The sequence below is a fragment of the Schizophyllum commune genome (genome assembly GCF_000143185.2).
Source record: "Schizophyllum commune H4-8 unplaced genomic scaffold SCHCOscaffold_16, whole genome shotgun sequence".
Classification (NCBI taxonomy): Eukaryota; Fungi; Basidiomycota; class Agaricomycetes; order Agaricales; family Schizophyllaceae; genus Schizophyllum; species Schizophyllum commune.
This window is the reverse complement of record NW_026089553.1, coordinates 140,401-158,656: the sequence shown is the minus strand read 5'-3', so window position 1 is coordinate 158,656 and position 18,256 is coordinate 140,401. Positions and strand designations below refer to the sequence as shown.

At 57.5% G+C, this 18,256-nt stretch overlaps 10 protein-coding genes and 1 non-coding gene across 11 annotated transcripts; 6 read left to right on the top strand and 5 right to left on the bottom strand.

Moving 5' to 3' along the window:
- Nucleotides 1-1,404: 1,404 nt before the first annotated feature.
- SCHCODRAFT_02673518 (uncharacterized protein) lies at nucleotides 1,405-2,005 on the top strand (the record flags this gene model as incomplete). Its single annotated transcript, XM_003026308.2, has 4 exons — nucleotides 1,405-1,589; nucleotides 1,642-1,702; nucleotides 1,772-1,924; nucleotides 1,973-2,005. The coding sequence occupies 4 exons, from the start codon at nucleotides 1,405-1,407 to the stop codon at nucleotides 2,003-2,005; spliced, it is 432 nt and encodes a 143-aa protein (XP_003026354.1).
- Nucleotides 2,006-2,326: 321 nt separating this feature from the next.
- Nucleotides 2,327-3,323, top strand: SCHCODRAFT_02124796 (uncharacterized protein). Its single transcript, XM_050341868.1, has 4 exons — nucleotides 2,327-2,420; nucleotides 2,629-2,779; nucleotides 2,831-2,920; nucleotides 2,971-3,323. Exons 2-4 carry the CDS (start codon nucleotides 2,755-2,757, stop codon nucleotides 3,270-3,272), a joined length of 417 nt encoding a protein of 138 aa, XP_050197112.1. The 5' UTR covers nucleotides 2,327-2,420; nucleotides 2,629-2,754; the 3' UTR covers nucleotides 3,273-3,323.
- A 619-nt stretch (nucleotides 3,324-3,942) lies between these two features.
- Nucleotides 3,943-5,453, bottom strand: SCHCODRAFT_01343077 (kinase-like protein). The gene is made up of 4 exons (XM_050341476.1): nucleotides 5,417-5,453; nucleotides 5,184-5,372; nucleotides 4,725-5,131; nucleotides 3,943-4,674 (listed from the first exon to the last, which is right to left on the bottom strand). Exons 1-4 carry the CDS (start codon nucleotides 5,435-5,437, stop codon nucleotides 4,050-4,052), a joined length of 1,242 nt encoding a protein of 413 aa, XP_050197111.1. The 5' UTR covers nucleotides 5,438-5,453; the 3' UTR covers nucleotides 3,943-4,049.
- A 525-nt stretch (nucleotides 5,454-5,978) lies between these two features.
- SCHCODRAFT_012368 (uncharacterized protein) lies at nucleotides 5,979-6,998 on the top strand. The gene is made up of 3 exons (XM_003026309.1): nucleotides 5,979-6,299; nucleotides 6,352-6,812; nucleotides 6,967-6,998. The coding sequence occupies exon 2, from the start codon at nucleotides 6,366-6,368 to the stop codon at nucleotides 6,615-6,617; it is 252 nt and encodes an 83-aa protein (XP_003026355.1). The 5' UTR covers nucleotides 5,979-6,299; nucleotides 6,352-6,365; the 3' UTR covers nucleotides 6,618-6,812; nucleotides 6,967-6,998.
- A 1,696-nt stretch (nucleotides 6,999-8,694) lies between these two features.
- SCHCODRAFT_02520747 (uncharacterized protein) lies at nucleotides 8,695-9,351 on the top strand (the record flags this gene model as incomplete). The annotated part of the gene is made up of 1 exon (XM_003026310.1): nucleotides 8,695-9,351. The coding sequence occupies one exon, from the start codon at nucleotides 8,695-8,697 to the stop codon at nucleotides 9,349-9,351; it is 657 nt and encodes a 218-aa protein (XP_003026356.1).
- Nucleotides 9,352-9,504: 153 nt separating this feature from the next.
- Nucleotides 9,505-10,106, top strand: SCHCODRAFT_02718846 (uncharacterized protein; the record flags this gene model as incomplete). Its single annotated transcript, XM_050347079.1, has 1 exon — nucleotides 9,505-10,106. One exon carries the CDS (start codon nucleotides 9,505-9,507, stop codon nucleotides 9,937-9,939), a length of 435 nt encoding a protein of 144 aa, XP_050197110.1. The 3' UTR covers nucleotides 9,940-10,106.
- Nucleotides 10,107-10,668: 562 nt separating this feature from the next.
- On the bottom strand, nucleotides 10,669-10,758 carry SCHCODRAFT_t261. The gene has a single exon. It is a non-coding gene; the product is annotated as a tRNA-Arg (tRNA).
- Nucleotides 10,759-11,057: 299 nt separating this feature from the next.
- On the bottom strand, nucleotides 11,058-12,054 carry SCHCODRAFT_02644356 (ankyrin). Its single transcript, XM_003026401.3, has 7 exons — nucleotides 11,950-12,054; nucleotides 11,807-11,900; nucleotides 11,744-11,757; nucleotides 11,670-11,682; nucleotides 11,445-11,621; nucleotides 11,269-11,387; nucleotides 11,058-11,215 (listed from the first exon to the last, which is right to left on the bottom strand). Exons 1-7 carry the CDS (start codon nucleotides 11,972-11,974, stop codon nucleotides 11,166-11,168), a joined length of 492 nt encoding a protein of 163 aa, XP_003026447.1. The 5' UTR covers nucleotides 11,975-12,054; the 3' UTR covers nucleotides 11,058-11,165.
- Nucleotides 11,987-14,328, bottom strand: SCHCODRAFT_02644351 (histidyl-tRNA synthetase). The gene is made up of 7 exons (XM_003026402.2): nucleotides 14,084-14,328; nucleotides 13,573-14,028; nucleotides 13,426-13,524; nucleotides 13,286-13,379; nucleotides 13,112-13,239; nucleotides 12,559-13,062; nucleotides 11,987-12,501 (listed from the first exon to the last, which is right to left on the bottom strand). The coding sequence occupies exons 1-7, from the start codon at nucleotides 14,282-14,284 to the stop codon at nucleotides 12,211-12,213; spliced, it is 1,773 nt and encodes a 590-aa protein (XP_003026448.1). The 5' UTR covers nucleotides 14,285-14,328; the 3' UTR covers nucleotides 11,987-12,210.
- A 685-nt stretch (nucleotides 14,329-15,013) lies between these two features.
- SCHCODRAFT_0238651 (uncharacterized protein) lies at nucleotides 15,014-16,700 on the top strand (the record flags this gene model as incomplete). Its single annotated transcript, XM_003026311.1, has 8 exons — nucleotides 15,014-15,022; nucleotides 15,074-15,122; nucleotides 15,171-15,260; nucleotides 15,309-15,420; nucleotides 15,472-15,683; nucleotides 15,740-15,873; nucleotides 15,945-16,032; nucleotides 16,393-16,700. 8 exons carry the CDS (start codon nucleotides 15,014-15,016, stop codon nucleotides 16,698-16,700), a joined length of 1,002 nt encoding a protein of 333 aa, XP_003026357.1.
- A 1,004-nt stretch (nucleotides 16,701-17,704) lies between these two features.
- Nucleotides 17,705-18,228, bottom strand: SCHCODRAFT_02673511 (uncharacterized protein; the record flags this gene model as incomplete). The annotated part of the gene is made up of 2 exons (XM_003026403.2): nucleotides 17,705-17,738; nucleotides 17,795-18,228. The coding sequence occupies 2 exons, from the start codon at nucleotides 18,226-18,228 to the stop codon at nucleotides 17,705-17,707; spliced, it is 468 nt and encodes a 155-aa protein (XP_003026449.1).
- Between the last annotated feature and the right edge of the window lie 28 nt (nucleotides 18,229-18,256).

Here is an 18,256-nt window from a genome sequence, read left to right as displayed (position 1 = left end):
GGGAGTACGCGCAAAATGGAAGGGAAGACGTCGAGTTCCGCATGCAAAGCAGCTCGACCTCCCAGAACGATAAGCTAGAACGCGTATCTCGCCCATCGAGAACCTTGGGACAGTTTCTGGACACATGGCGCTCCTGGGCTGAATGTGTACGACCCATCGTGGGGCTCCCCGCGACGTTGTAGACCTCTCCAAGTCTCGGGGATCGCGTCTTGGTGAGGTTTGCATGAATTCCGTCGCGCCCAGACATGGCAGCGCTTCCGTAGTTCATAGATGTGTAGCGATTGGCATCTCGACGCATTTCGCGGTCATTCCGAGACGGCGGACTGCCGCGATGGATGAAAGTCGAGGACAAGATGAGCAGCGCGGGCACACGGACTTGACGGGCCGCCCTCCGGTCCCTGATTGTCGGCGCCACAAACAATGTCCGTCTTGTTCTCGACCACCATCATCGACGTTTGGACGCCGCGCTGACTGCCGGAACGCTCTAACTGACCCCTCATAACGCTATATGATGATATTCTTGACCCTCCCCGCTCGTAGTGAGCCTCGAGAAGGCCGCGGTCAAGCTCAACTCGCCCGCCCTCGGAAAAGCACGGGCGGCGGAAGCGGCAAGGCCAGCTATACGTCAAGATCTGCACTCCGACATTGCGACTTGACCGGCATTCTAGCTTTGTGCCTCGAGAGCACGCGAGCCCGTCTTATTGAGCCTAATTAGGAAGGCTTTCGACTGAACTCGTTGGACACGAACACGACGGCATGGGCGGAAGCGCTGTTTCTCGCGCTGGCGGCCCCTTTCCAGCGACTGATGCTCAGTCTGTTGGCAATAGCAGACGCTCGTGTGCCTAACATGAAGAAATGCGTTGAGCTGTGCTCATTGCGTGTGAAAGACACACTGTGTTCCCGTCTGCGCATGCGCCCATCCTCCTATGAAAATCGAACCTATCGTTTCTTTTTCTTTTTATGGAATGCAGAGGCCGTAGGGTAGTCAGGGTACGCTAGCGGAAGGCGGAGGATCTGCGCTCTTGCAAGGTATGTGCCGGTGAACGCGACTCGCTTCATACAAACCCACGTCATATTTTCTATTAGGACTCCATTGGATACCTGCCGGCTTCGGTGTGCTTGTGAAATCCCGCGGCGAAGGTTAACGTTAGCGAGCTGTAATCATTGGTGAGCACGCTGCTCTTCCTCTTCATTGAGGAATGAGGGTCACTGAATTTTGCAGGCGACGTGTACGAGTTCTCCATGTAAATCTGCATGCCGGGCATCGTACTCGACTAACCCCGCGCGCAGGTAGTCAAATCGCATGTTCCCCCGAGGATTGAGTGGAAGCGAGAAAGCTTGAAGGTGCGCAGCAGGTATCAGTGCCGTTATAACAGGCGGATATCGGACGACGGATAAAATTTTATGACAGGCGTATATATACTCGGTCGCGGCTCGGAGGGGTGGTACTTTCCTCCCTGCCCCCATCCACGCCCGCCCGCCGTCCGTTCTTCCCGTCGCCCCGGCCGCCGGCGCCGCCGCACTCGACACCCGCCAACGACTGCTCAGAAAGCTGGTCGAGCGTTGCTGCAATCAGAGTCCGCGCTTCGGTGAGCTGCTCGAGACTACTGCCTCATTCATGTGCTGACCTTCCTCGCGTAGTTCTGCTCCAACATGCTCATTCCGCACGCCCATCAAGCTGTCTGAGCCTGCGGTCATTCCGGTGCGTGTGCAGGACCTCCCGTTTCAGCTGTTTCTGACCGATTTTGTGCTCATTTTCTCGCATTTTCAGCTGGCTCTCCAAGGCCCGAAACACGCGAAATCGACATCAATTGCGCCGAGGTCCGCGCCGGTAGCTCTCGCTGACCGCCGCGACGATACTCGGAGACAGACGGAGGAGGGTTGGGGTCGGCGCGAGGCGGCGCGGAGCGCCGCTGCGTTGCAGGTGCGTCTCCGGCATCGTCGTTTGTTGACGATTTCTGACATCTTTAAGGCGCCTTCGGTGGCGGGAAACATCGCAAATTGACGTCAAATGAGCCGAGGTCCGCGCGGGAGGTACTAGATGGTAGCCGCGAGTGCCGTGCGTTCACGTATGTGTCGTATATTGTCGATTCTGAGCCTCATTTCCGACGTTTTCCTAGGCGTTTCTATACCCCAAAAATTTGCAAATGGACATCAAATGCGCCGAGGCCCGCGCGGGAAGTCCTCGTTGACGGCCGCGGCCCGTTGAGGAGGGGGAAGGGGCGGCGCGGCGCGCAGCGCCGCCATGAGTGCCGTAGTCACACGAGGGCTGCACGGTACGTTCGCCGCGTTCTCTTTAAGTAACCGGACACTCATCCTTCTTAGATCTTCCGTCGACGCGTTCAAGTACTCCTCGCGCTACCTCTGCGTCCTGACATCGCACCTCCCTCGCGCTATACCACCTGGCGACATAAGGGAAGGTATGTCCTTTCCTTCTCCTTCTTTTGCGCTATTTGCGTCCCCTCTGCTCGTATCTTTTCTCGTCGCTTCCCCCCTTCTCGACCTCCTTTTTGCTCTCATTGGGGTACGCATTTGTTCCCCCTTGTGCGTTTCCCATCACTGCCCTACCCGACCCTGCTCTCCTCTTTCATCTCGTCTCGTCTTTCGCTCGCTCACTCCTCTCCTCAGACGCCTCTACCTCCTCCCTAGCTTTGAGGAGGCCTGCTCATTGTGCGCATAGTCCATTCCGGCGCAGCCCTCACGGATTATGACTCTTATCACCCTGAGGGAAAGCCTCGAACACGCTCCGAAGCGATGCACCTTCGGCCGGCGAGCGAGGGTAAGCTTTTCTACTTGTAGTCCATGCGCTTCTTGCTGATCTTCTCATCAGGATATATCTCACTCCGTCGCCCTCGTATACGCCATGCTGTTCCGGCCCCCTTAGGCGATGAGTATATGTATCGCCGTCCGCCGAGCGAGGGCAAGTGCCACCTACCTCAGTTGCGATCCCTTTGCTGACCTTCTCCCCAGTTCTTTACTGTCGCGCGACGCTCCCCGCGCTCCTCGCCACCCCCTCCTTTCGCATTTCCACCGACTTCAACACGTCACGAGCGCTCGGAGCCGATGCTCACGTGAGCGGTTCGACTTTTGCACCCGCTCGTCGCCGTCGCCGTCGAACGCGGGCTCGCGGCTATCGAACGCTGCGCTATCGTCTGCAGTCCCCCTCGCACCTTTTCCGACGCAGCGCGGCCGCTTGGGCGTCGAGCGTCATGGCTTGCTTGTTGATGTTTGGCCCCCGCCTAAGAGGGCAGGGACGTGCTTCCCCGTCGTAGTTTATTAGTTACATTTTGACTTTAGAGTACAATGAAATCGTGTTCAACAACACAGAGTTCGAATGAAGAGAAAACAAACCCCTTCCCAAGTCTCCGAGGTCTTAATAGCCCCTCACCCTATGTCGTCGGCCCACCTTATCGTCAAACGCGCGGGTGGGGCTGTCAAGAAAGATAGCTCTATTCGGTGTTCTCTACTACATCGGGGATGTCGGCGAGGTACTATCTATCAGTGTTCGGGGCCTACGGAGGTTCGCAGACGTTATCGAAGGGCGGGTACCTATGGGAGGTGCACCCGCCGCACTCGTTGGCGATGGAGGCCAGGGGGAGGGGGGAGGAGAATCACAAAGGAGGGGGAGGGGGACTTGTATATGATGTTAAGACGAAGCAGGAGGGGAAGGGGAGGGGGCGAAGGGTCGTACAAGAGGGAGCCTTACCACCATCCCCTCGTCGGTCTCGTCGGACGCGAACAGACCCAACCCTAGCGTACTAGGGAGGGGGACCCTCGCAGTGTCGCAGGCTAGCGTACTCGGCTCACGCGTCAATACTCGGGCGCGGCGGCAGGCTCTGGGAGGGTATATAAGCTGCGCGGGGGTGGGCGAGTCCCTTACCGTGTCCTTCCCCTCCCCCCTCTTCGCTCGCTTGCTGTCCGTGTTGCTGCTCGTGGTCGTCGTGGCCGCCGCTACCCGTTATGCTGCCCCTACGATGGGAGGTCATGCTGCGGGGAGGTGCTGCTGGTGGGGGGAGTCATGCTGGTTGGGGGACTCATGCTGGTGGGAGTTATGCTGGTGGGAGGGAGGGTATGCCGAGGATCATCGTCAGTAGTCGGTAGCTAGCACCACGCCTCCCGGACATGGGCCCCTGCAGGGGGAGACCATGCCCGGGGGGCCCAGCCAAGGAGGGACGGGCGCTAGACACCTGCGAATTTTCATGCCAGTTTATGCCGTCATCACAGAGCGACAGCGCCCAGACTCCACAAGTCAAGTCAAGCATCCTGCCTCTACTCACCGGCCACAATTCCTCGTTCGGCGTCCCCCGGATCTGGAAGATGCTCCAGGCTAGCCCGATCTCCCCGCGCGCGCCGTTGAAGAGCGTGTCGCGCGCCCACTTCGCGCCCGGGTAGCCGATGCGAAGGTGGGAGGGGATGCGGAAGGGGGAAGGTGGGGTGGTTGTGTCTTCCTCTGCGTCGTTCTCTTCGTCGTCGTCCTCGCGACCTGCGGAACCGCCTGAGCTTGTGAAGCCGCCGCCCGCGCCGCCGAAGCCTCCATAAACTTCATCGTCCTCATCGAGGTAGAGGGACAGCGGGGTGAAGAACTCGGCGAATGTAGCGCCCAGACTCCACATGTCGATGGCGAACGCGTCGTACGTGCGAGGGCCGAAGAGGAGCTCGGGGGCGCGGTACGGGCTAAGGGAGTTGTAAGAGGGGAAAGTTGGGCTCGACAGAGATGAGCTCACCCTGTCGACACTTCGAAGTACATCCTCTCCCTTGGCTCTGGCCACAGGTCCTCCTTCGTATCTTCTTCCTTCTCCCCCTCCCTCCTCGCAATCCCAAAATCGATCACCTGCACTACTCCGCGCTCCGTCAGCAGCACGTTCGCAGGCTTGATGTCGCGGTGCGCGACGCGCTGCTCGTCGTGGAGGTACGCCAGGGCAAAGAGCACCTGCGCCATGATCGCGCGCGCGACGGCGCAGAAGCGATCGCGGCGCTCCGCGAGAGCGTCTGGGCCGGGGCGGAGGTAGGGCGGGTAGATGTGCGGGGAGAAGTAGGGCGAGGCGAGGAGCTGGGGGAGGGCGAAGGGGATGTAGGGGAGGAAGAGCGTGAGGTCGTCGCCCGAGCGTTCGTGGTGGATGAGGGGGATGATCTGAGGGAGAGTTGGGGTAAGTTCATGCGCAACAAACTGTGTCGACACGCACATTCGGATGCGACAGACTGCGCAGGATCCTCAGCTCCTTCACGATGTCGTGCGGCTCCTTCGCGAAGCGCTTGCGGAGGGTCGAGGACTTGAGGGCTACGACCTGCGCTTCGCCTGGATGGCTGGGTAAGCGCCCGCGGACCTTGACGACACTAGAGGCGATGCCTTCTGCGATGACGATCGGGTCATCCTGGGGAGCTTGGTGGCGCGTCGGGCGAGAGTCAGGTCACTAACCAGCTCTTGGATGCCTTTCATTGTCTTGGGAAGTCGGGGCGTGATCGAATGATTGCTCGAAGGTTCGTTCGGTCCTGCTAAGTATCCACTAAGCCCTCAAATATCAGGGTATGAGGCAAGCAGACGAGGGGAGCAAGATCAACGTCGGAATCAAGCAATGGGAGGTGGACCGCTGTCCTCGGCATTCTCCGGACCTGCTTGTCCTACGCCTGCATCTCAAACACTGAAAACGCCCTCTGACCTTATTGTCAATGCACATTGGATGGTAGAACCAGCATCGAACTCTGTATAAACCTCCCTCTTAACATCAAAGACGGACGAATCGCTGACTGCCTTCGTGGTGTGACTTCTTGAAGTCGGCTGCGGCTTCCCGTGGTCTTCAGACATCTACGCCCATCTACAAGCCATACTTTGCCCTCTCTGACTATGCATACGCTACGACGTGTTCCGAGCGGGCGCAGAATACACTTTGCTCTGGCCCGTAGCCGCGCACGGACATGTTCGTGGCAAACGTCCTCAATGCTCTGTGCTTTCTGTATGCCTCACACGACACCAAGCGCGCGCATGTACACGCAAATGCCTTCATCTCCCGACAGGACCCTGCGGCACAAGATGTTCTATCGCGCAGACGGACACCCGCGCTCGAAACGCGCTGGGCTCTGTGCGCGTATGTTCCTTCTACTTCTCCATCACTTTTGTCCCCCTCCTTAGCTGACGCGCCTCAGTGCTACTTCTCACCGCCCTCCCGTACGCTTTACTGAAAGCATACACCCGTAGCTCTGAACAGGAAGCCGCACGCGACGTCCTGGCCGCCTACGCCCGCACCGCCCTCTTCACCCGCCGCCCCTTCGACCCGCGCGACCTCCCCGCCCTCTACGCGCACCTGCACACCATCTTCTCCCTCTGGCGCCCGCTCGACAAGTCGTTCGACGCACCTGACCTCGCGAACATGTGCGCCGCGGTGGATATCCTGCAGGCGCACCCGGACTCGCGGATGCGCGAGGTCCTCGCGCGCGCCTGTCTAGTGCTCGTGCCGTACCTGCGCGCTCTGTACAACCAGGCGGGCAAGTCGTTGGTTCAGACGGAGACGGGGAAGGATACGGCGAAGGCGGTGCTGCAGATGATTTTCGTCTTCCAGCTGGAGATTGCGCTCGATGCGGCGGAGATGGGGATGCTCGAGGTCAGGGTGGTTAATGATTAGGATAATCGTGATGCCGCACAAGTCGGCACGTCGAGCCATTGGTGATGGACCTCAGAAGGCGGGCCACAGCAGGGCGAAGGGAAAATCAAACAATGGACATCACCGTGACGGACAGCTGCATCTAGCACGCATCGTAAAGCTCGGATGATTCGCAGCACACTTGCGAGCTTTTTATGGCGGATTGAGAAGGAAGTTCTATCACAATGTCAGTATGAAAACAGAGGATAGCCATGACAGCGCAATCTCAGGGACTTGAATGGATCCCGAAGGAGGCAATCCACAGCGCGTACGCGTCAAAGAGGTTGCAGAATGTTCTCATCACCGATGACAAGTGGCGAGCACGACTCACCTTGAAAGGGACGTTGTTGATTGGGATGTGTGGTAGACAAGGCGAAAGAAGACAGATAGGGAGATGAGCAAGGTCATTTACCTGCGAAGGGGTCCTTTATAGCACCCCTTCGGTCCTTTCCGAACGCCACGTGGCACCTTTTCGGTTTTTTCCATTCTTCCCATCGTGTCTCCGCCGCTACTCCTTCCGACAAACCTTTGACATACTTTCCTGAAGTCGCTTCAACCAAGAGCTAACCACAGTTACGGAGTGAAAGAGACAACATCGATAGGGCTCGGAAGCGCCACTTCTCGTAATCGCGTTCGACTTGAATGCGACTGGTTGACTGGCTGCTCTCTGGTGTTTTCTACGTCTATCAGGGCGAGTCATCTGCTTCACAACGCGCTCTTCTATCTCGAAGATTCACTCAAACTCCCTTACCGCGATTGTACCTTTCGTGCGCCAGACTTCTGCGGAAGATCCACGGCTTCGCAGCACGTCTTCTGCTGCTGCTGCTGCTGCTGCTGCTTCGATGCTGTTCTCGTCAACACCACACTCTTCGTCATTCGCTCAACCAACTGCGCGGACATCGTCTCTGACCTCATGCTCGTACCCTCTGCCTACCCGTTTTCCGCCGACGATCGCTCGAAGGAGTAGCAGAAGGACAACGACGGCAGTTCGCCCTGGTTGATGCCCCGCTTTTCGCAGTCCACGTTGAGGTCACTGGGATGCCCAAGGGGGGAAACTTCACGTTGACGCCACCGCCGTCGGCGTCCCTACTCCCTGCGCGCGCGGTCGAGTATGGTGGGGCGCAGATTATCTGCATCTCTACCGGGGCCGCAATGCCCCCGTTCGGGCACATCAGTTCATCGATTGGGATGCCTTTGCCGCCCGCTGATCCGCAAGAGGGCCTTGCCGACTTCGCATCTGTTCTCGTCAGGTCAGCTGCTTGCGGAATTCGTCCTCTCACCCTTTCGCGCGGTCGCTCACCGCGTCCATGTTGATTTGGAGTGGCGGGAGCTGCAGGTTAGCCTTTGTATGTGAACCACGTTGGCTACGTTGGCTTAAGTGGCTATCGTCTTACTCTTCGATCGCCAACTTTGCAACCCTTCCGCGCAGTACGATCGTTCCCTTTACGCCATGCAGATCTGCTCTGTCGTGTATGAATGCGAACTGATCTGCTCTGTCGTGTATGAATGCGAACTGATCGCTTGTGATTACAGTTCGATGGGATGAGACGTCTGTCCTTATCGGAATCAAACACGTTCACAGTACACGACTGAACGCGATGAGAGACTTTCCCTCCAGCAACCCATCGCGCATGCTTGCAGTAGGCGCTCCATCGCACGAAGTCTCACCATACACATAGAAGGCAAGAGCACGCTCTTCCTGCTCCTCCACGGTGTCATTAGCCAACAAGCATCCCGCTCGTCCAACTCCGCGCAACACGCCTCTACCGGGACTACGATACCTAAACGGCAACACGCGAAGTTCAACGATCACCCGTCCCCGTGACGAGTGGAGCTGTGCCTAGCTTAGCGCGTCCAGGCCTCGGGCAACTACAAGTATATCTTCCTTCGGACCTACCACCATGCTCCCCACTGTGCTCTGAGTCGCCGGACTGCTACGGCCGCGCCTTCCCATCGATCCATCGCGTCCCCCTATTCCTCCCCTTGCTCGCAGTCGCTTCCCGCGACGCTCGAACTCGCCCCTACCCATCACCTACTCACCATCCACCCCCTACCCACGATGTCACCGCGCCCGATCCTGAAGGCGTTCGCCTCAGAAGAGATCCCAGCCTCCACCCAGTACCAGCCCCCGCTCTCAGGCGCGCTCCCATTCGCGACGTATCCGCACGGCATGCAGACCCCGCACGTCCACTTCCCCCCAACGCCCGGCCTCGCATCGCATCATACCACCCACTCGCCCGCGCAGTACGATCGGGCGCCCATCGTCATCGAGCCCAACGCCTGTGCGCTCCCCGAGCGGGGCGGACGAGTGTGCTCCCCGCCGAGCAAGAAGCGGCGCACAGCCCCAGCCAAGGGCAGCTACTTCCACCCTCGCGCCTACGAGGCGATCGAGCCCGAGTCGCCAAGCAGTCCCCCACCGCTGATCCTGGACACGTCTGCGTCATCATCGTCCTCGTCCTCCTCGGAGTCGACTGACGAGTCGGACGTGTGCATGTCGCCGCCGGTGTCGTCGCCCAAGGAGGAGCGTCGGCTGTCCTTCTTGCCCCATGCACCGGGGGCGGAGATGGATCAGGATACACGGCCCTCTCCGACGAAGCGCAAGCACACACGACGCCCCACAGGTCCCATACGCCGGCTCAGTAGTGCTCGCGTTCCCTTCTCATCCTTCGCCGAGTCGTCAGAGGACGACGACGCTGCCTGTCTGGGCGGCTTCTGACTCGCGGGCGTCGCGTTCGCCGAGGGCTATCCTCGCCCTCTCACGCCATGCCTCGCCATCAGCATGCACTATATCCATATCCCTAGCCGAAGCACTGGATGGACACGCAGACCGACACTGCCCTCGCGTAGCGTCTCAGTTTTCATGTCCACGATGTCATTCATATCCCTCATCACTATCTTATGCGTCGGTAGCGATAGGCCCGTCGTTCGTTCTACTCATCCCGCACTCATCATTACGATACCCAGTGTCGTTGTACAACATGAACTCCATGATACTCGCAGATACTCATATAGAGCCTTTGCTAGTACTCGCCTGCATCGTCAATGTTATCACGACCATAGCAACGCAAAGCGCTGCGCGCACTCGTTATACCGCGGTCTGTGGATCCGACTGTTGTTCTGCTCGCTTTTGGAAGATGACGACGCGTCTTCTATGAGGAAACATAAACCATCAAATGAGGCAACCCCGCGCCTGTTTCCCCTCTCCTCGAGGCCACCATCGATCTTCAGCCACAAATCCATGATTGTGCGCCCCCGAGCTCCTAGGGACCTTGGAGCCCACGGCGGCCTCCTCGCCTCGTTTTGATCCTCGCTGTCCTGCGATAACATAGGCCCTGTCCTTACTTGGGCGCGCGGCGGAAGAGCGCCGCATTCACTCGACATGAACGGCTATATCGTGCGCAATCAGCGTGCTGGACTCACGAGTGACGAGCATGGCACTCAGCGGGCGGGCCGTTGAATGGAGGAAGCGTATACATACCGGGCAGCTTCTCTCGACGAGCCGCAAAGATCGACGGTGCAAAGCCGTGTTCCCGGAGGGCCCGCGTCAGCCTAAAGAATCTTCAGGCTGATGTTGCGAGCGAAAGGGCTTCGCCAGGGTCATGCTGAGGAGCGGACCAAGGTGCAGCCTCATTGTACGTAGCACATGAAGGTCATGCTTCTGTCCGAAGGATCATCGGAAGGCCTTCATGCAACGAGAGCTTCCTAGTAGGTTCGTTGGATTAGTCCAGTCGGAGAAGTTCATACGCAAGAGTTCGTTGAATGAGCTCATGCAGATCGTCGGATAGGGCCGATGCCCTGTATTGTCCTTTCTGGATCTCCCATGGGCCTCACCGGAACGGGCGGGTCTCGTCGATTATGCCGTACCTTCCTTACCAGTCCGCGAGAATGCGAGCCTGCGTCCAGTGGGACGCACGATGCAAGAACCTGATGCTCAGTTCAGAGTGAGCCTGCACGCGTGACCCACGAGGAGAGAGAAGACGCACCACGACCGGTACCTCAGGAGAGCTAAGCGGAACGAGCAAAAAGAAACGAGTGAGCACTGCAGGACTCGAACCTGCAACCTTTTGGTACGGAAACCGTGAGGCAATCGAAGCCAAACGCGCTACCATTGCGCCAAGCACCCGTTGGAAAGTTATCGTTACTGTCCGAAATGTTGTAGGCAGGCTTTCTATGCGGTAGAATAGCCGTATATTTGCCCTGGAAGCAGCGCGGAGGGATGTCAATGTTAGCACCAGGCATGGGGAACATATTGGACGGGGGCAATGTCGTGCAGATTTGCGTCAACCGAGAGCAGAACGCACAATGTCGCCTGGACTTATAGCCATCAGCTTTACGGCCAAAGTGTTGGACGCACCACTTCCTCTACTTGTTCGCCGTCTAGATGGACAAGGAGAGTGTTGACGCACAGAACAGACCAGGAGCATGTGTAGACTGCAGCAGTTCCTCTTGAATATATTACCTATCCAATAATGTATGTTATGTGCGCCGTTCGTCGCATGGATTGCGAGGTTAGCGAGTCGAGCCTGTCCTCTACTCGGACTCTGACCCAGAGCCTGATCCAGGCTCATCGTCATCGCTCTCTGCGATGGGTTATCAGCAATCGTCTTGAAGTATGATCACCACGACCACGTACCGACGACCTCCTCCCTTGCCCTGCTCCTCTCTGCTGCGGCCTTTCTGAACAATGCCCGCGTCTCCGTGTCATCCGTAGGGACCAAGTCGAGCGCGGTCTCCCCGTTCTTGTCCTTGATCCTGCAGGGCGCGATGTGCGTGAGCATCCGACGCGCCCTTCCTAGCGGACTGACACACCTCGTATCCGCGCCTGCCTCCAGAAGGCTTTCCACCAGGTATTTGCGCAGCTCAGGATGATCTACCTGAACGGCGAGATGTAGTGGTGTAGCCTTCTCGATGCGATTGATTGGGTCAACGTCGCAATCTTCATGCGAGAGGATGTGCTCGAGGACGTCCGTCGAGCCGTGCGATACACTGACGAAGATGTGAGTTGGGTGCTCTAAAAAGAGGCTGGGGACGCACGCGACGTGCAGGGCTGCGTGGACGCGACAGCGTTGGGTACGCGCCCGACACACGATCAAGAATTTAACACGGACCTGTGTTTCCCAATCTTGAGCGAAGGTCAGTGCCTGGATCAGCCGCTACGACTGTGCACACACCCATCCTGGTAATTAATGTCGAAGCCTCCCTGCTCAAAGATCTCCAGCAGCATCTCTACGTTGTCGTCGCGCGCAGCTGCCATGAGCCGCTCGTCTGGCACGCGTCAAGCCCTGATCGCGTCTCGGGGTATATCAGCACACACTGTTGCTTGCGCCTTCGGACGACATGTTCTTCCGGTATCAGAGAGAATAGAGAGGAGAGCAGATGGCGTAGAAGGACGTCCGGAAAGACGGTGGTCAGAGACAAGATATTGATCACGGACGAGCGCTTACGCCACATCGGCGCGCACAGCCATCTCCGCGGACCTTTCTAGTTATCTCGACTCCAGGTCATCCAACGAGCAGGAGAGAGCACTGTATGTACACCGTATATATACACATTATGTAGCCGATACTTCGTGTCTTCACTGCGTCTCGCTGGCCTCTACGATCAACCTGCCCAGGTCCCAGTCCTTGAACACCTTCGTGCTCTTGATCCAGTCAATCAGCTCCGCGCGCTTCACCTGCGTGCCCTTGTCGCTTGACTTCTTCTTCTCCTTCTTCCCATCGACAAACTCCCAGGCCTGTTCCTTGACGGTGACGAGACCCTCCTTGAGCTCGCTCTCGCCGAGGATGATGGCGAAGGGCGCTTCGTCGCGCTCGCCGGCCGCGAACTGGGCAGGCAACTTGGGCTTGTTCTTCATCAAGAAGTCCGCCTGTAGAAGGATGAATCAGTCTACCCGCCATTCTCACTCTTTCGTAGAGTCACGCACCTTGATCCCTGCCTCCCTCAACTCCTGCACCAACCGTATCCGCTCTACCAGCAGCCCATCGCCCGCCGCCATCACGTACACCATCGTCTCCTTGCTCCGCATTCCCTTCTCCACCCACTTCGGCCACACGATCGAGAAGATGCGGTCCAACCCAATCGCCACGCCCACGCACGGCATGTTTAGTCCCTTCTTACCCTCCCCGGCTGCCGCAGCCGTAAACATCCCGACGAGGTTGTCGTACCGGCCGCCCGCGGCAATAGACCCGACGCCGACCGTCGACTCATCGACCTCATCTTCCTCGCCGTCGGTGGCGGCCTTCTTAGGCTTCTTTGTGGAGGTGTTGCCGGTGATGGGAGCGGTGGAGGAGCTGAGGGCAGAGGCGGATCCGGAAGCGAGGGCGTTTGAGGCAGTGAAACCGGGCGGTGCGGAGGCTTCGCAGACGGCCTCGTAGATGACACCGGTGTAGTAGTCGAGGCCTCGAGCGAGGGAAAGGTCAAAGGACATCTGCGTGACATGTGAACTGCTGGTCCGGGCCAAGCGCTTTGGGACACACCTTGTCGACAAGCTTGTAGGCATCGAGGTACTTGAAGAGGAGACCCATCTCCTCAACACCCTCTTTAGCGCGAGCGTTGCCCATGAGCTTTTCGTCTGCCCTAAGCGTTTCGAGTAATGATGGACCGCCTACGAGTCGTCAGTGCATGTGGGGATGGTAGAAGGACGTGCATACCTTTGTGCTGGACGTACTCCCATATTCTGTCGGCCACAGCACCGTCGAGACCCTTCTCCTCCGTCATCTCCTTCCGTACTTCTGACCATGGTGCCTGCCGTGGGTCAGAATGACGCCTGGCAACGGAACATAGCGCGCACTTTGTCAAGCTTGTCAACGGCAGATGATATTGGGCGGATTTTGTCTTCCGGTACGCCGCAAACCTCGAAGATGCCATCCAGAATTTTTCTGTTGTTGAGCTACGGACGAATGAGCAAAGCCTCTCACGCGGATAATATACCTCGTACCTTGATCGTGAAGTCTCCGACGTCCAGCTTCGAGATGACAGAGCATATTACGCTGATGATTTCAGCGTCGGGAATCATGGTGTCCCACTGGCCAATGATGTCGAAGTCTGCCTGGGAGAACTCGCGCATACGTCCCTTCGACATGACGGGGTTGTCTCTCCGGTACACCTTCGAGAGCTGGTAGATTTTGGAGTGCGTGTTGTTACCGCCCATCATGGCGAGGTAGCGAGCGAGGGGGACAGTGTGATCGTAGCGCAGGGCGAGCTCCTCCCCTCCCTGGTCCTTGAGGTCGAAGATGAGCTTCGAGTCCTCACCGTACTTGCCGGTGAGGATGTCCTTGCGCTCGAAGACAGGGGTGTCGACGCAGCTGCCGCCGTACGCGGTGAACACGGACCGCACTATCCTCTCGATGTGCTCCCGACAGAACATCTCCCCGGGGCCGTAATCGCGCGTGCCCTGGGCTCTGGCTCAGTAGATGACGGGCCGCGGTGCGATCGCGCAGGGGACGCACCTTTGCCGTCTTGAGCAGCAGCCGCTCGCGCTTCTTTCCCCCATCCTTCACGCCCGCCGCCGCCTTTGACTGGCCGAGCTGCTTCTTGAGGTCGGCCAGGCGCTTCTTAGCCTCGTCGAGCGTCGCGGCGTCCGCCTTCTGCGCCCTGAGGTCGTTGAAGAGCGTCTGCTGTTTATCGATCTCTTCCTTGAGCGCGTCCATCGCGTATAGTCGTCGTGGAACAAGTCCTGGGCGCGGATATCGATGGAGACAAGGGCGAATTGTGCGAAGCATCTAATTTGAAGTCACGTTCAGGAATGACTCGGCGCTTATTTCCAAGGCTTGGAGATGACGGTTCGGCGTGTGGTTCGAACCAGGATCCTAACAGTCGGGTTTGCGCTGATGCACACGGTTCTTGTCCCGAACGTCCATGGCAACCTCGTGCTACCATGTTTCCCCCGAACACACAGCAGCGACAATGAGCAGCGACCGTGCAATCGAGACCTGCTCCTGGATCAAATATTATCATGGGCATTGTTTATGTCACCCCGATCACAGTGGGTTTCGAAATAGGTGACAATGGCTGGAACGGACAGGATCTGCGCTCGAGTCAGTGGCGGTCGTCGGTTGCAACGATGGTGATGGCAGGAAACAAGAGACGAAGACGCTTTTCAACGTTTTGACAACTACACAGCCAAACAAGGTTTCTTCCGAGTCCCCGCTGACTGCGCCTGTCCGACATCTAAGTACTGCAATATACCCCACCTTTTGTCTACGGAGCACTTCATTAAAAGGTATTCATGAATGTTGCGTCACACAATGCCTGCGCTGTGATATGACAATGGTCGGTGCCGGGACCCAGCTCTTTGTGACCCATTTACCCTATAAAACTACCCCCTGCCACCGAGAACGACATTCACCCTCAACCATCACTCGTCGAGCTTCCCCACAATGGCTACTGTGAGTCCACAATGTGGCTGATTGGACGATGGCTCGCTCACCTCTCAGCAGGTGCCACACGCCGTCCAGAACTGGAATATCGCTGTCATGGGTCCTGGAGGTTCGTCTCGTTCCTCATCCCATGCGCTGCCACTAATAGTTGACGCAGACCTGACATGCCCGTTCGTTCACCTATTTACCGACGGAGAGCGTCCGTCGTGCGCGCACACGTCGTCGATTGAGTACGAGGAATGCCAAGGTTAGTTACCCCTCATCGCCACTTGTCCAGCCACTAACCCCTCGATAGCTTCTAGAGGAACAGGTTTCCAGAAGAAGGAGTTCACTGTCGAGGGCTGCCCTGTCGTCATGCACATTTGCCAAGGGCATACCGAGGCGCACGAATTTCTCATCGAGTTTCCGTAAGTTCCCCTCGCTCATAGTCGCGTCTCTGGCGCTCATGCACTCTACAGATCCAAGATACACGCCTTGTCTGAGCAGTCGGAGGCGTTCATCTTAATGTACTCGGTCGCCTCTCGACGGTCGTACAACGACGTGCTCCACCACCTACGCCCCGTCATTTGCAGCACCAAGGCCAAGCCGCCACCCATGCTTATCGTCGGCGTCAGGCCTGACGGACTCGACGACGTCAAAAGCTCAATAAAGCGGGAGGTCAAAACAGAAGGTCAGATGAACCCCGCTCGAGACATGGTTGCTTCAGCGCTGACACAAGTCCTGCAGAGAGCAAGGAAATGGCAAAAATTCTAGGCTGCTCTTTCTTCGAGATCCCCGCCGCCAATCAGGCGCATGCGCAAATCATGTTTACTGAAATTGTGCGTGAAGCACGCGAGGCACGCGCCGAATATGCTGGACAAGTAAGTCTTTATACTTCACTTGACATGGCCTGTCGCTCATAAAGACCTCAGCTATTCTGCGAATCCATCAGCGAAGACAACCCCGGCTTTGCGCTGACCTGCGCTCTGGGCTGCGTGCTCATGTAACTTATCATTCCCACTGCTGTAGCGACTGTAAAAGTAAGTTACACCTCCACATCCGATACCTCCCACCGGGATCCCTACACTATTGCTATATAATATGCGCTGCTAATCGTATGCTAGTCGTACTACTGATACTGATACCACTATCGTTTATCGAGATCATGATTGGATACCCTGATAGATATAGACAAGTCCGATGCCATGCTATATATGTACACCTTCTTTCGCCACATTCGCGCCTCTCGCCACAATGTCCTCAAACCTTTGCGACACGACATTCTCGCGCGCCACACTTCTACTCGCCTTGATGCGTGTGCTCGGACGGCGTCCCGTGTCTCGACCGACTGAATGATGTGTGCGTCCGGGGCGGTCCAGCGAACGACGTATGCTCCCCAGTATACGCGGACGGAGCCCCCATGGACGGTGATCCTCCCCTCTGCGACCCCGCAAAAGGCGAGCCGCCCCTCGACCTCCCCGGCCTCGATCCCCCACTGCCTGGCGGTAGGCTTCCACCCGCAAACGGCGGATGCTCCTCGCCACCATGCATCAGCACCGGCCTCGCCCCCGTGCTCTCGTGCACCGACATTGGCTCGATATCCTCCCTTTCTATAATTACTGGCGATTCCGGAGGGGTTAATTCGGGCGACGAAGGCGGCGTCATGCTTCGTCTCCTACGGCCAGCGCCGCTGTTCGCCGCGTCGTAAACGTCGATGAGAATAGCGAGTCCCTGCGCCATGACGGGAACGATGGTTGTCCACGTGAAGTGGGGGATAACGATGGGCTTCTGTTGCCATTTGAGGCGCTTGCCGTGTAGGCGCCAGTGCGTGAGGAACGTGATGGCGTGGTCGGGGACGTTTCTGAGCGATGGAAAGGCGTCCCGCGCGCAGCGGAGGGCGCCCTGCGCGGGTGGGAGTGGGTGAGCGACAAAGTTCGATTCTCACAAATGAGCATGGATAAACTGGATTTCTCACCTCGTAAGTTCGCGGTCTCGGGATGTAGACAGTCTTGTTCTCAAATTCAAATGTCAGGCAGGTCATAATGTACTGAAGCTGAGTTAGCCGGCGCAAGATAAGGGTACAAACGAGGCGCGAGAGTGGTGTTTGGTCAGCGCGAGGCGATGGTCTGCGCGGCGCGAGTATCCCACGAGGCAGCGCATGTAAACAGGCGCTAGGCGCCCACGCCACGGTTATCACAACGGTTATCTTCACGCTGGTGACAGACTTTGAGAGACTCTCAAACCCGCAGAGTGTCTGGAACTCCGGCCTAGTGCTTGCAGAGGGCTACAGAGAATGAGTCGGGGTGTGCCAGAGCATGAAGGTTGTTACTGAATTGCGAAGTTGGCCACCTGATATCACCCCCGCGGTCCATTCCGAGTCTGCAATACTGGTAATTTGCAGGATGCGTAAATCTGATATCCTCATGCAGCCAAGATACTGTTGAATGTCGTTCGTACGATCGAATGAGGAGGCAAAGCCACCAACCGTCGGTGGACAGCATTCAGTCCCGCTCGGCAACTGCCGGTATGAAGCACGTGCGCTATGTTGAACTTTTCGACGACTCGGCATACGCCACGTAAAGACGACCCTGCCAATCAGATTGAGCGCCTGAGAGCAGCACTTTTATCTCTCATCTACCCAGCGACGGAAACATGTAAATAATGCGACATATGCGTCCCACGTTACAGGATAACAGTTAGTCAGTGCTTCCCTTAACTCTCAGGCTGATGATTATCGTTGACGCTCCTAGAAGTTGCTGAGCATTGGTGAAAAATCTGGGCAGCCTTGGTATCACTACTCACCCTGCCTTCTGCAACCGTCCTGCATGAAGTTTCGCCATGGCCGCCACCAGGACGAAGCTTCTCACTACCATTTCCGGTCCCGATATCACATCCTTTATCACGGACTTGGATGTTACAGGCCTCCCCTCTTGATCGAAGTTGCGCTTGATGACTGTGGTGAGGGAACCACACAGAATGCGATAGAGGGAATCGCGTGTATCGGGGTCTGGGTGTGTAACCAGCTCCTTCAGGACGTCGAAATGCTCCTGCAGGAGTTGTGTATGACCGGTTGACTTGTATATGGCTGTCATATAAGTGCGATCAAGAGCGGGACAATAGAATGCAAGCACGGCCTGCAGATGCGCGATCAGGGCTCGACTGTCCTTCGGGTTGATCTCCGCCGCGCGCCGGCTGAGCAAGGCGGTACGGATGTAGGCGGTCAGGCGATCATTCATGTATGTCTGAAATTCCAGGCCGCCCGCC